We start from the raw sequence: 15,623 nt of genomic DNA on the forward strand, positions 1-15,623 counted from the left end.
TACACATGATAGCCAAGTTGAAAATTTTCGTCACATTTTTCTCAGGAACTACAATACAAGGATTTCTGAAATTTGGTTTTAGGATTTATATAAGTCAGCTATACCGTGTGATGCGTTTTCAGATTCATCCCTCGACAACTTCCTGTTTACCGAACACTTGTATGATTTTACACATGATAGCCAAGTTGAAAATTTTCGTCACATTTTTCTCAGGAACTACAATACAAGGATTTCTGAAATTTGGTTTCAGGATTTATATAAGTCAGCTATACCGTGTGATGCGTTTTCAGATTCATCACTCGACAACTTCCTGTTTACCGAACACTTGTATGATTTTACACATGATAGCCAAGTTGAAAATTTTCGTCACATTTTTCAAAGGAACTACAATACAAGGATTTCTGAAATTTGGTTTCAGGATTTATATAAGTCAGCTATACCGTGTGATGCGTTTTCAGATTCATCACTCGACAACTTCCTGTTTACCGAACACTTGCATATTTTTACACTATTAATATTATCCACTTGCGGCGGGGGTATCATCAGTGAGCAGTAGCTCGCAGTTTCACTTGTTGTTTGTGCATCTGGTTTTCAGAGGAGTTGGTTTACCAATTTGGTCTGTTGTATTTGCAATAATTTTGATAACATATTTGTTTTACTGTTTAAGTATCAATTTCTTTTATTTGTTGCAGTCTTTAGACAAAACATTACAGAAGAAGTCGTACAGAATATTAGAAGAGATTTGTATTGGAAATTCAGCAGGCTGTAAAACCTTTATATCCCAGAACTTGTCAGACATACAGTCAACATTATTAACATCCTTGTCATCATCTAGTTCTTCGTCTAAAGCAGTAAGTTGTTTAAATACTGTAAAAAGTCAGCACTTATATTGTCATTCAGCATACCTGCAAACCCTCCCATTTTCAGTTGGAATTTTTTACTCAAATGATGAAATTTCTGAAATCTCCTGCTTGCTGGTCCCCTCCACTGCAGGATTATAGAATCTCCCTCTTTTGGATTTTTTTACCCACGTTTAAAATTCTCTGTCTTTTTGTTAGCTTCGGGCCCATGTGAGCTTATGCCATCACATGGCATCCGTCGTCTGTCATCGTAAACTATTTAAAAAATCTTCTCCTCTGAAACTACTAAGCCAAATACCTTCAAACTTAAACTAAGTGTTCTTTAGGGTATCTAGTTAATAAATTGTATCCGAAGTTTTATCCATTGACAAACATGGCCGCCATGGCTAAAAATAGAACATAGGTGTCAAATGCAGTTTTTGGCTTATATTTCAAAAACTAAAGCTTTTAGAGCAAATCTGATATGGGGTTAAACTATTTTAAAATTATTCAAGATCTATCAGTCCTGAAATTTTCAGACAATTTGGAGAGCGATTCAGGCTCTTGAGAACCTCTTGTTTTACTTTCAATAGAAATGGATAAACAATTGGCAATCATTTGAAAACTTTGATCAATAGTTTTAATGTTCGATTTGTAAGTAATCAAAATCAAGTTCTGCTTTGTCAACTCAAACATGATAGAGTTTGTCTGTACCAAGCACCAGTGTAAAAAAAAGAAATAGATAACAGCAAATCAAATTGTTAAACAGATTTGAATAAAAGATTTTTCGATTTTTTCAGACTAAGTTCACCTGGCAATGAATCTTTTTACATATCATGTTTGAAAGCATGTTTTGTGTGGGACTCACAACAAAATCAAAATAGGGAATATGAGAGTACACTAAGACTCAAAGGTATTGAAAAACGCTTCAAAAATCCACATTGTTTAGATTATAACCATGAATTGAAGGAATAAAGTATACCTGTTAACTCTTAATGGCATTTTGTTCTGGCAGTAGTCACTTAAATATCTTTTTTGCAGTTACTAACATTAAGTTTGAATACAATATAAAGCAAGATTTAATACCAGGAAAGACATTTATATATGTTTTAATGCTATTCAGTGGTATTCCTGAGTCAGAAGAAACATTGATAAAGCATTTTCACATGGATATTTTTTATTATGTACATTTTTCATCACTTTGTGTTTCATGTCAGTTGTAATTTTTACAAAAAATTGAACAATAATACACCAAAAATATATTTTTAATATCATCAATAAATTAATGATGGACTGGGGATCTTACAAATAAAAATTTACTAATTTGTGGATTTGTGATTTCTATTACAGCCTCGACTTCGATGTTTGATAAACTTGTTCCAGCAGTTTGATACAGAACAACCAGAATTTATGTTAGCAGTTATTCCTGAGGTAATTAGGTCTCCCTATGAAGTATGATGGCTTAACATTTTAATAGTATTTCTTCTTCTTTTAATTCTAGTCTTCATAAAACTTTTGACATTGACAAATGATACTTCGCATTAAGATAAGACATGGTATTGCTTACATAAAAGTGTTGAACATTCTCTTAAGTCCTACCATTTAAATATATTGCTTGACTGTTGGTTTTTAATACCACTTCTAGTAACTCCTGGCTATATTTTTGGGGCCAATTTTTGTTTTGTTTTTTGTGGGGACTGCCGAGGAAGCCATAGTACCTAAAAAAAAAAACTCTCAATTCTTGTCAATTAAGATTCGAATTGAACACACCTTTCCACTATGAGAGTTTGTATTCACAGGGCAGTGATATCATTGTTGTTAAATACTTGGATAACTTGGACTTTAACATTTAAAAAAGACATTCTGAAATAGATGTCTGTATATTTCATTGCCACTTTGAAGAAAAAAAGGTTTAAAAATTATTTTCGTGCTTATATTTTCAAAGCTGAATTGTAACACTTGATATATAATAAAAATGTTTCAATTTTCATCAAGAGGGCAGATTAATAATTGTATAATGCGTAAATATCATTATAATATTGTACATACTTTAATTGTCAATCACGATTCACAAAAAATAAATTTCCATGATCACGGATCACAAAAAATATATAAAAAAAAAATCTGTAGAAAAACAGATCACGATAGCGAAAATGTGCTGATCACGAAAGAACGAAAATAACCCATCAAACCCCTCAATATGTTATTATTATTTTTGAGGACCCTCAGGAAGATTTGTTTTAACTAATGGGATTACCCTCTTGAAATGAAAATTGCTTCTTTTTTTCTTTATTAATGAAATAATCGATCCTTATTAGCTGCTATTGTATCACCATCAACTTTCTAACTTAATTTTAACAGGCTATCTTATGCACCAGAGAAGTGGGAGAGAGAGCCAGAACAGCTGCCTATAGTTTGTTGGTACAGATGTGTAAAAGTCAGATAGAACAGTCAGATGAATCTCAAGATGGTAAAATCTTAGGCTGAAATAATAAGTATCCACAAATTAAACATACTCAATGTTGTAAATAATATATAATTAATTATTAGATCTGTCTAAATATTCTGTGGATTCATTTATTTTCATGGTAAAAATTTTGTTGATTGAGGAAAAACTTGGATTTTTGTGGATATTTAATGTTATGGTTTTAATAAGGACTGCATACATTCTAATAAGAAAAATATAATTTATTGAACATTCAAATTTATGATTCCCATGGAGCCACACAATCCATGAAATGTGTATCCATAGTTTATAATGTATCAACACTATATTTTTTTCAATAAGTACCTCTGATTTCTTTCTATATTAGTCATAGTTTACTGAATATGGTGTTCAAATTTTATCCAGATATAATTTAACTTTCTTTATAAAGTCAATATAAGTTAAAGTTTTGATTTCAGATGTAATCTGTAAATATTTTAAGATGATATTAGCTGGTCTAGGAGGATCACCTCAGATGGTCAGTTGTACACTGTTAGCACTGACAAGAATTTTATACGAGTTCAAAGGTAATTTATTACTATAGACTAGATAATCTATTTATAAATAGTGACATTGGCTGGTTCATATGTAAATCTAAAACATTTTATTGATAGGAAGCATGTTGGTAATTTAAGTTATCCACATTAGCAGTGTAATAAAAGCCCCACAGACTCAATATACCACCAATTATTGTGTTTCAGTTTGGAAACGAAATGTAATTCATGTAATAACAAAATGTTCCTCTCATCTGTATATATAAATAAATATACTGTTATACTATTAAAGGATACTATATTTGGTATGTGAGTAGTCTGATTTACTGTTTATAAAATAAAGAAAAGGCAAATTCTTACATTTAGAATGTTTTATTTGGATTGGAAGGGTTGTGAAATTGTAGACAACTTCAATTAATTTGGATAACATATTTACTTTTTACCAGATAGTATAGATGGCAATCTCCTGGGAAACATAATAGAAAGTGTTTGTTTACTTCTGACCTCTAAAGCTAGAGAGGTGGTCAAGTCAGCTTTAGCTTTCATCAAAGTGTTACTGTCAGCATATCAGGATGTACAACTAGCATCCCATCTTAAACAGATAGTAAGTAGGAAGAGTAGGATTTGTTTCCCTTTCAGAATCTTATGTACAAAGCTTGATTTCATTTTTTGTAGGATCAAGATTTAAATAAAGTCATACGATAGGCTTAATGCCTATTGTTTTCTTTCTAAATTAGATTAACACTGTGCCATATCAATGAATTAGTACTCATCAAGCTTTTGTGTGATGTTTTCAAATATTAAAAAATTGAAAATAAATTACATTTTAAAGTTATCTGCATTGAAATATTTGACCTTCAAAATTGATTTTCATCCTTAAAATATTCACAAACTGTTTGCCACTAGACATATAAAATACAACATTTGAAGTTTTCTGGATTTAATGAAAACAAAGTTTTGGTATTGAAAAAACTTTTGAATTACAGATGTCCAGTCTTACTAGTATGAAGGACGACTGCAGACAACATTTCAGGTTCAAAGCCAAAGAAATATATGCCAAGTTAATCAAAAAATTTGGGTATGTGTTTATACGCTATATAGACAAAAGCGCAAATCTGCATATAAAGGGCATGATAGTATTACATGTTTTTCGTCTTCTATGTTTTCATTACACATAAAACACACTCTTTCGTCTACATTGTTATTTTCATACCGTCCTGTTTCAATTCTCAACGGAGCTACTCCCCATCTAAATTTAGCAAAAGCACTTCTATATCTATAAGATAAATTTTTAGATAAATATAATTCACTTCCATAACTGTCTTTAAACAATTTATAAGTCCGCAATTTTTTACCAACATCTTGTGTCAATATTTTATTTTGCCAGTTTTCTATATACTTATCAAGTAAAAATTCTTCTATTTGCGTAATATTTTGTTTACACAATACATTATTTAAATCAGTATACAAATCTAAATTACATTCTTGTAACTTAGACATAATCCTAAAACACCAATTTCTTCTCTTATGAAGAGCATTTCTATAACACCATTTAAATATTCTATGATTTAATCTATCTGTGCACATTATGTTACATCTAGCCCAGTGTCGAAAAACACAAGTCCACTGCTTAACACTTGGATGTCTCAAGTCCATATCCCCTTGAATTGCATCGTTTCGGTATATTTACCCGCACTCATAAAAGACCTAATAGCTCAGTTCTGGACAGCATTAATACATGAAAGATCTCTGGTGCCCTAAATGGCTGCACCATAACTTATTACTGGCCAGACCAGCCTAGCATATAGTTTAGTAAATGTACTGTAGTGGAAACCTCCATGGGCCTTACTCTTTACAATAATCAAACTTAATGCCCTGTTCGCTGATTTGGCTACAGCTTTAGTCATTACATCATAATTTAAAAATTCAGTTAATAGTAAACCCAGATATTGATAGCTTTGTACAATACATATCTGCTTATCATTAAATAAAAACAATGTCGTTGTCTGCTGTACAGAAGGATTTCTAAAATGTACAATTTTAGTTTTCTCGTGATTAACATTTAATAACTTATTTTTACACCATATGTTTAAAACATCTAAGAGTAATTGCAAATCGCTTTCATTCTCTGCAATCAGTACAATGTCGTCTGCATATAACAAAATGCAAACTTTTTCACCATCAATATCAATACCAATATCTAATGCTTTAATATCTGTAAGGGACGACATCAAAAGTTCAATGTAGGATAAAAAACTTAATTCACATAGTTTTTTCACTGACCCCCCCACCCCCCTCTTAACTTAATTTGGGAAAAATTGATTTACCAATAGGGATATATGTAAAAATCGATTTTTGATATACAAAACTTGCAGAATTTTAACCCCCCCACCCCCAAACTATTTGATTTAAGTTTTTTATCCTACATCGATCTTTTGATGTCATCCCTAACTAAGCTGTTTATAAAAATATTGAACAAAATCGGCGACAAAACACAGCCTTGTTTTAGGCCTGAATTTACACATAAACCATTCGGTCATATGCCCATTTAATTTAATAGCACATTCAACTTGAGAATAAATAGCTTTAATAACACACAAAAAATGTTTACTTATACCAAGATTATTAAGATCATTAAAATTCATTTGTAGTTACATATACTGTCATTTCATTATTATTTGAGGGTTACCAACTTTTGAACTTCTTTGGTATAGGTTAACCACAAATTTAAAGGTTCATTAAAGTACAAAATTATTAATATAAGTACATGCAAAACTTGATCTTGAAACAACTACAAAATCAAATATTCACCAAAATACTATTATTCCTCAATATAAAAAAATTAGTACCTAGTAAAATAGGAGTATAGTTTTATTGTCTTTTGTACAGGTATGAGACAATATTAAACATGGCACCCTTAAGTATTCATAAAGTATTGATGAATGTAAGAAAGACACAGGAAAGAAATAAAAAGAAAAAGAAAGAAGAGAGAACAGAAGAAGATGAGGACAGCGATGAAGAACATAGGAGAGCACGACCAGAAAGGTTTGTCTTTTGTATAAGGAAAAAAACTTCAAGCCATTGGCTTTTTAATGTCTTTTATGGCAATTCAGTTGAATTAGTGATGATGTGATTGGATTACTTCCGTCACATGGTGACACCTATGGATTCCTATAGATATTGTGATAAATACTGTTTTATTCATATAAATAATTTCAAAATAAGTTAAAATTATTGCTTTTATAATCCTGTTTCATTTTTTAAGCCCCATTTATGGACATTATGTTTTCTGGTCTGTGTCTTTCCACTGAACATAGAAAATGAAAGTGTGGATGGGGCATCTGTGTAATATAGACTCAATTTTAACCAGGATACAAAAAAATTCTCAAGTTTATAATGATAGAAACCAAGTGGGAAGTAAAAGGACATTTTGATACAAAAAATGAAAATTGTGAGCTATATCTTGTTTAAGGTGTAACAAAAAATGGTATGCATAATGAGGTCAGCAAAATCTACTACCATCCATAATTACTGACATAAATCAACCTGATTGTACATTATATATAATTGATAGGTTAAAATTACCATATTCAAAAACAGTCCTGGATTGATATGGAAATTTTATAATATATAGGTTATTTACTGTCCCTCTGCTAAAAATAAGTAATCGGTTTATAAGTTTTTGAAATCATTTGCATTTTACAGTGTTGAGGAATTATTACGAGAGTCAGATTCAGAAATGGAGTCCCTCTGCTAAAAATAAGTAATCGGTTTATAAGTTTTTGAAATCATTTGCATTTTACAGTGTTGAGGAATTATTACGAGAGTCAGATTCAGAAATGGAGTCCCTCTGCTAAAAATAAGTAATCGGTTTATAAGTTTTTGAAATCATTTGCATTTTACAGTGTTGAGGAATTATTACGAGAGTCAGATTCAGAAATGGAAGATGAGGACAATAAAAAATCTAGAGGTCAAAAGTCAAAGAAAAATAAGGACTCAATCAAAGCTAAGTTGGCATGGTTACAAGAAGGTGCTGATGATATTGTTGATTTCCTGGATACAAATGCATCAAAGAAAGTCATGGGTTTGTACTTTAATTAACCGTAGTATTCAAAGTTAAATACAAATAAGTTATTGATAAACTCACTTTTAATATTGATAGGACTGTAGAGGAGCAAAATACAAATGAGTGATAGACAAACTCATTAATTCCAACTGCAGGGCTGAAGAGGAGCAATTAAGGAAATTATAAGAAGGAACAAGTTGTATAATTGACAGATTACAATATTTGTAAATTGGAGTGGGAAATTTTGAGCACATGCAAGAACCACAAATATATTTACATGATAAGTGTTGTTCACAATAGCTAACATTTTGGTAAATTATTTATATGCTTCTAGCAAGTGCATCATATTTTAGGTCAATAAACTATGATTTAGAAGATGACACAATCAGAAATACATGTAGCTAAATCATTTTTAAAGTAGGTGGTTAAACTAGAGTATTGCTTTCACTTGACTATATTGGAAATATGATATTTTGTTCTATTTAATGACTTTCAGGTACATAAACACAGTTTTTGCACAGATCCCTAAATTCACCATCCCAAACAAAAATCAATACTCGCCAGGCAAGGGTTCAGCTCGGGAACTCTTCAATCGCTATTGTATAACACTCCTTTCATAGATATTCAAAAAAACTTGAAAGGGGAAAAGCATCCTGGAAAAAAACTTTTAATATTTGATTTTACCTACACTTTTTGTCTTAAAGGACTTGTGACTTCTTCATTTACAAGTTGACAAACGTCTGTTGATGGTTTTTTTCCTACAATTATAAACAACAATTTATCATTTGCAGCAACAAGACCACAGGATAAGTCTGATGCAAACAAATCCAAGAAGTCAAAAGAGCGGCAATATAAAACAGCATCAGACGGCAGACTTATTATTACAGAAGATAACAGTGATGAAGGTAAAATTGTTATAAAATGACCTTGAAAGATTCTCTCTTATAAAAATGACCATTAAAAGATTCTCTCTTAAAAAGATCACCTTGAAATTTTTTTTTTTTTTAATCTGGACATGCATATCTGGGTAAGCATAAATATTTAGTTTTTCATTTTATTTTCTCCCTTATTGTACAGTAACAGTTTATAATAAAACAGGTTATCTACAGGCAGACTTTTATTACACATTCTGGCATATTTTGAAAACTTTTTATATTCTTTAAAATTCAGAAAAACGAAAAGGTCATAGTCAAAGTCAGATGTCTGAAGATGAGGATTTGGAGGATTTGTTTCAGGCTATTGAAGGTATTGGGAATAAGGTTAGTAATAACACCTAGTTAAGTATGATATATAAATAATAAGTGTGGTATGATTAACAATGAGACAACTCTCCACAATAGACCAAATGACACAGAAATTAACAACTATAGGTCACCATACCACCATCAACAATGAACAACGCCCATACTGCATAGTCGGCTATAAAAAGCCCTGAAAAGGCCAAAATTAAAATTGTTTTTATACCCCCGCTTTAAAAAAGGGGGGGTATACTGTTTTACCTCTGTCTGTCCGTCAGTCCGTCCATCAGTCCGTCAGTCCGTCCGTCAGTCAGTCCGTCCCATGAAACTTTCGTCACATTTTTCTCAGGAACTACACATCCACCCTTTCTGTAATTTGGTATCAACATTTATATATGTCAGCCATACCGTGTGATGCGTTTTCAGATTCATCACTTGACAACTTCCTGTTTACTGAACACTTGTCTGATTTTACACATGATAGCCAAGTTGAAAATTTTCGTCACATTTTTCTCAGGAACTACAATACAAGGATTTCTGAAATTTGGTTTCAGGATTTATATAAGTCAGCTATACCGTGTGATGCGTTTTCAGATTCATCACTCGACAACTTCCTGTTTACCGAACACTTGTATGATTTTACACATGATAGCCAAGTTGAAAATCAGTCCGTCAGTCCGTCCGTCAGTCAGTCCGTCCCATGAAACTTTCGTCACATTTTTCTCAGGAACTACACATCCACCCTTTCTGTAATTTGGTATCAACATTTATATATGTCAGCCATACCGTGTGATGCGTTTTCAGATTCATCACTTGACAACTTCCTGTTTACCGAACACTTGTCTGATTTTACACATGATAGCCAAGTTGAAAATTTTCGTCACATTTTTCTCAGGAACTACAATACAAGGATTTCTGAAATTTGGTTTCAGGATTTATATAAGTCAGCTATACCGTGCGATGCGTTTTCAGATTCATCACTCGACAACTTCCTGTTTACCGAACACTTGTCTGATTTTACACATGATAGCCAAGTTGAAAATTTTCGTCACATTTTTCTCAGGAACTACAATACAAGGATTTCTGAAATTTGGTTTCAGGAATTATATAAGTCAGCTATACCGTGTGATGCGTTTTCAGATTCATCACTCGACAACTTCCTGTTTACCGAACACTTGTCTGATTTTACACATGATAACCAAGTTAAAAATTTTCGTCACATTTTTCTCAGGCACTACAATACAAGGATTTCTGAAATTTGGTTTCAGGATTTTTAAAGCCGTTTTTTTTTTATGCCGTCGCGTATGGCCATCTTTGTGACCCAGATCAGAGACTCCGCCCAGATCAAGCCATAGTATTTTGTTAAACAGGCTCCTGGTCAGTCATTCTTTAACACCTATGTATGTTTTCTAATGCAATACATAGCTTGAAACTTTAAAAAAAAGTTAGTGGATTTAAGAAGTTTCAGAATATGTTCTTGTAGATGTATTTTTGTATTTAAAGGGTCAACCGTTTGACTATCAAATAACATAGAAGTCCGAGTGAAAAAAAGTACATTTTTATAAATGCGATTCCGTTTTCCGCCGTTCGTTCGATGTTTCAACAAAATATGAATTCATTTCAGTTGTTGATTTAGTATTGAAAATTTAACTGAATTATCTCGTAATAAATACGGTTTTTTATGTTTAATTTGTGTTTCTTTAAGAGGTCAGGTGCTCTTGTTCATTCATAAAATTATCGTTCATTCATACATTTATCGTAAAATCAAAATCACTACACAGGTTAATGCGTAGTGTCAAATTATTACCTGTAATCTAAAAATAGACAAACTTTATTTGCGCAAATAATTTAGCGGAACGAAACCCTTGTTGAAAACACATAACAATAAGTTCGTTTTCCTTTTCTGTCAAAACTCCGTAATATTTATCGATCACCTTACTAATGAAATGGACCTGTCCAAACGTAGTAGATGCCAAGTCGGTCCAGATGAAGAGATATTTACAATTTGGAATTTTCTAGTTTATTAATACATAGATTGAAAAAAAGTACGTCTTTTTAAATATCATGATCAAAACTGGGTTTGCATAACAAATGTCAGATGAAACCATTATCCTCGTCTTTTCAGTGAACAAGTTTACTACGTTTGTTGACACTCGACGGTCCACCGTGTTAGCAATTTTATTTCACATGTTTTCGAAATATTGAAGATGATTTTTCGCAATGTTTCCTGAAAATTGATAAATATCAAAGCAACGTAGAGCTGTTTGTTCTTGTTCGTATAATAAAATTGAGAATGGAAATGGGGAATTTGTCAAAGAGACAACAACCCGACCATAGAAAAACATACAACAGCAGAATTAAGGTCACCAACAGGTCGGTCTTCAATGCAGCGAAAAATTCCCGCACCCGGAGGCGTCCTTCAGCTGGCCCCTATACAATATATATACTAGTTCAGTGATAACGATTTAATGTCATGTTTGTCTGTGATGACCCCCCTTTTCGGGATTGCATGAGAATTGTAGTTATCTCGTACCCACATGCACTTGTTTCTATCCATAGGAAGGTCGACTATCCATATAAAACTATTTATATGGATAATCGACCTTCCTATGGATAGAAACAAGTGCCTGTGCTCGTACCGCATCAGAAGGACACATACATGTATCAACTGAGCAATAATGTTTGGAACTTAGTTTTAAAAATGATGACAAAGTAACATTATGAAAATATTTTTATTAAGCTGAAATATACATTTATTCTTTACATGTTTATGTCTTGTAAGATATTTTATTTCTTTCCCGTTTTTTAACATTTGCGTCTGGAAAGTTGAAATGTTTTAACTTAATCATTTGTGTTAATCATTGTTAATGGTTAAATATAAATTAATAATGAAAATTGTTAAAATTAAATCAATAAAGGAAATTATTGCCAAGGAAGTTACAAACACTACCAGGGGATAATCCATGATGATTTCTTTTTGAGTTATATGTTTCAGCACATGTATATTTGACCCCAACTTTAGCCTGGTAAACGTGTTGTCTCCTTGTGAAATATAAAACATATTAAAAATGACTTTCTGCTAAAGTCTTTTATTTATATAAAGTTAAAACCTTCTTACTTTTAACTAGACAACACTCATGTCAGGTTTAATTCTTGTATATATGTGGATGAAAAATAAAAGTCCCCAAACATTAACATGGCAGCAATTGCTTTTACAGCCTTTAAGGCTTTGATTATAAGTCAGCTATACCGTGTGATGCGTTTTCAGATTCATCACTCGACAACTTCCTGTTTACTGAACACTTGCATATTTTTACACTATTAATATTATCCACTTGCGGCGGGGGTATCATCAGTGAGCAGTAGCTCGCAGTTTCACTTGTTTCAAAGTGCTGTTCACAAAATGGAATTATTTGTTCTAGGCTATTGCAGGTGTGTGTTGATGGTAAGTTTAGGGAAAAAAATAACACCTAGTTAAAGTATGGCTCATGGTTTGACAGGAATGAAAAATCCAAGAAAATGAGAGAGAAAAAGGTTTTGATCTTCTCATATAATCCAAAAATTAATAACTAAGAAACATAATCTGCAAATAAAATTTCTTTTGGAATTCATTCTTTATTTGGAAAGTATATAGCAAATTTAACCTCATGTAAAAGTATAAATTAACTATAAGAAAAAATTTATATAAAAAATGTGTGTTATAAATTACTAATCAATAACATTTAACAGACATTTTATTATTATTTGACGTTGAATGAATAAGTACTTGTATTTCAGAGATCCAAGAAGAGAAAAATAGAAGATTTGGGATCGGATGATGAATCTGCTCGTCCTAAATATAAAGGTAAATGTTTTAGTAGTGGGGCATAGCAGATAAGAAAATTAATTTCTTAGATGTAGAAAAAAAGTTTGAGACACATCAACATTTAGACGCATTAAATTAGTTTTGTGTTTTTGCGCAAACAACCAAGCAAACATAGCAAGCAAGTTGATCAATGTTTTGTTGTGCATGCTTTTTTAGAAGAACTGTAATACAAATACTTTGATCATACTATTTTTATTTATTATTTTTTTGCTTGGTAACTGACATTTGAAGAGCTTCCATCTATTATGATATTTGGTATATAAACGGGGATATTTATTAAATATAAAAAAAGATCCTAAAGTTTAAACACTGAACCTTAAAATAACATACAATGGACACAAAATGGTCTCCAGCTGCGAGCATTAGACATTTCTAAAGCTGCTATTAGCTGATATATTGTCTATAGGTTATAGAAAGATGTCAAAATCCTTCAAAAAATATACTTTACCTATAGATATATACTTATATAAAGTAGCCTTCTCGCTATCATGCCCCTTTCTCAGAAAAAAAACATAAACAAAGGTGAACAACAATGTTTTGTCTATAGAGGTGACCTGGGTTGCATTCAAGATCATAGTGGCTACGTAGTGCTACGTAAATTTTGGTCTACCAAATGAGTAGCTAGCCTAGCTGCTATCAATATCTATGTAGCAGCTAGGCTAGCAACACGTTCAATAGTCATAAATCTGCGTAGCCTTGTGTAGAAACTATATTATTCCATATTGGTATTATTTTAGTAGGTTTCTCTATATGAATTGGATTTTGAATAAAAAAGCATATTCACCTGAGAAAGTGTTATTCACCGCGCTAAACGTCACGCGCTTTGACATGCTACGTTATGGTTAAATGTTTCATGTAAAATTTGTTTTGGTATTATGTTTGTCATCAAATACATTTTATCTCCTCGGAATATGGAATAAAACAATTACTGTCTTTTGTTTCGGTAAATATGTGGTTTAATTGACTTTTGAAAAACTGATATTCACTTCGGCCGTCGGCCTTAGTGAATATCATTTTTTCAAAAGTCAATAAAACCGCATATTTACCTCATCAAAAGACAGTAATTGTATAATATTGAATGCAACCCTGATGTTATCTGAACTGTTATTTGTTTTATGCAAATTATTAAAGGGAGGTAACTTTAATATTTTCAGCTGGTGGTAAAGGTATACACAGACCTATTGGTGAATCAGACTATGGTAAAGAATACAGAGCAAAGGTAGGCTGGAATAATTTGTGGGGGACAAAAAGGAAATTGTATGAGAAATTACTTTTGTTTGTAAAAGGATAATTAACAAAGTAAAACATTCAATGACATCAAAATATATGATGTAAATATTAACATAGAAGCTGCATTAAAAAAATGTTTTTTGAATAAATCCAACGAATAGCATTTATAATAGTTTGTTTAATTTTTGGTGTATATATAATTGCAGAAAGCTAAAGGTGATATAAAGAAGAAAGGACAACCAGATCCATATGCCTATGTACCTCTCCAGTTCCAGAGTTTGAATAAAAGGTAGATTGTTATTTACTGCGTTCATTGAAAAGACTTGTATGATAGGGTCATGTTTCTATAAAGGGCTTTATTTACATGGATGCTAACTCTTATATATATTTTTTTGCTTTTATTTCATTTGGATAGTTTTAAAAAACTTAGTTTTACCCAGTTTGTTATGCTACTACTTGCGATGTATATGGTCTTGCCATTTATGATCAGGGTAAAACTGCATCTTTTCCAAACAATTTTTTTTTTTCCCAAGTTGACAGGTTTAATCAGAAAATATTTTTATGTATGTTAGGAAAAACTGGCTTAGAAATGAATTTACTCATTCATCATTGTCCAATTGAATTGTTGTTTCACTGATGCCTTTTCTAACCAAGGGCTTAGTTTGCCATACAAGGAACAGTCAACCAAAATATACTTTTGACTAGCAGACGGTTTATGCTTAGAAATTCTGAAAAGATTCAGTTTGATAAAATCATTGAAATGGAAAAGAACATCTGAATTTAGTGAAGTTTAAACATACAAATGGTAATTTCTCATGGCTCTGTAGGGAATATATTTATGAAACAGCAAACCCACAAAAACAAATAAAGTTTCATCATTCAATGTAATACAATTGTTTTCAGAACTAATCAGATAAAGAAATGAAATTATATTAACACTTTCTAATTGGTTATATTTTTTTATTATGTTATGTAGATGTATGAAAACTAATAATATCTGTTTTAATTTTACAGGAAAAAGGCCAAAATGCAAGGACAGTTTAACAATTTAGTGAAAGGTGCCAAAAAGGGAGCTATGAAAGGAACAAAAAAGAAACATAAAAAGTGAAAACATACTGTTATTTTGTTATTGAGTGTTGATAAATTATGTTATAGTATTGTTAATGAAATAAACATGCATAGATTGTATATTTAGTTGATATATTCATTGAATTTAAGTTTATTAGAAGCAAGGCATTCTGTAGCTTTAATATCAAGGTTGTTTGTTGTAGCCTATATTGCACATTGGTCGGACTGATAAAACAAAAAATGGTTACTCTAGATCTGTTTATATAATTTTGTAAGTGGTAAATCAGTGGTCAGAATTTTTTATTGCTGTTAATTTAGTTGCCTGATCTTATAAGCAT

The 15,623-nt window shown here is 31.4% G+C and overlaps 1 protein-coding gene across 5 annotated transcripts in view; it reads left to right on the forward strand.

The window, feature by feature from the left end:
• LOC143073382 (RRP12-like protein) overlaps positions 1–15,405 on the forward strand; it is a 67,104-nt gene extending 51,699 nt beyond the window's left edge. For all 5 annotated transcript variants that reach the window (XM_076248878.1, XM_076248880.1, XM_076248882.1 and 2 more), the window contains 14 exons: positions 693–851; positions 2,190–2,270; positions 3,201–3,309; positions 3,744–3,851; positions 4,265–4,422; positions 4,805–4,896; positions 6,708–6,863; positions 7,724–7,902; positions 8,676–8,789; positions 9,055–9,143; positions 12,900–12,966; positions 14,142–14,206; positions 14,424–14,506; positions 15,232–15,405. In XM_076248878.1, coding sequence (XP_076104993.1) covers positions 693–851; positions 2,190–2,270; positions 3,201–3,309; positions 3,744–3,851; positions 4,265–4,422; positions 4,805–4,896; positions 6,708–6,863; positions 7,724–7,902; positions 8,676–8,789; positions 9,055–9,143; positions 12,900–12,966; positions 14,142–14,206; positions 14,424–14,506; positions 15,232–15,325 — 1,554 coding nt within the window. In that variant the 3' untranslated portion in view covers positions 15,326–15,405. The remainder of the gene's footprint in view (positions 1–692; positions 852–2,189; positions 2,271–3,200; positions 3,310–3,743; positions 3,852–4,264; positions 4,423–4,804; positions 4,897–6,707; positions 6,864–7,723; positions 7,903–8,675; positions 8,790–9,054; positions 9,144–12,899; positions 12,967–14,141; positions 14,207–14,423; positions 14,507–15,231) is intronic.
• The last annotated feature ends 218 nt before the right edge of the window (positions 15,406–15,623 follow it).

Source organism: Mytilus galloprovincialis, chromosome 4 (assembly GCF_965363235.1).
Source record: "Mytilus galloprovincialis chromosome 4, xbMytGall1.hap1.1, whole genome shotgun sequence".
Taxonomy (NCBI): domain Eukaryota; kingdom Metazoa; phylum Mollusca; class Bivalvia; order Mytilida; family Mytilidae; genus Mytilus; species Mytilus galloprovincialis.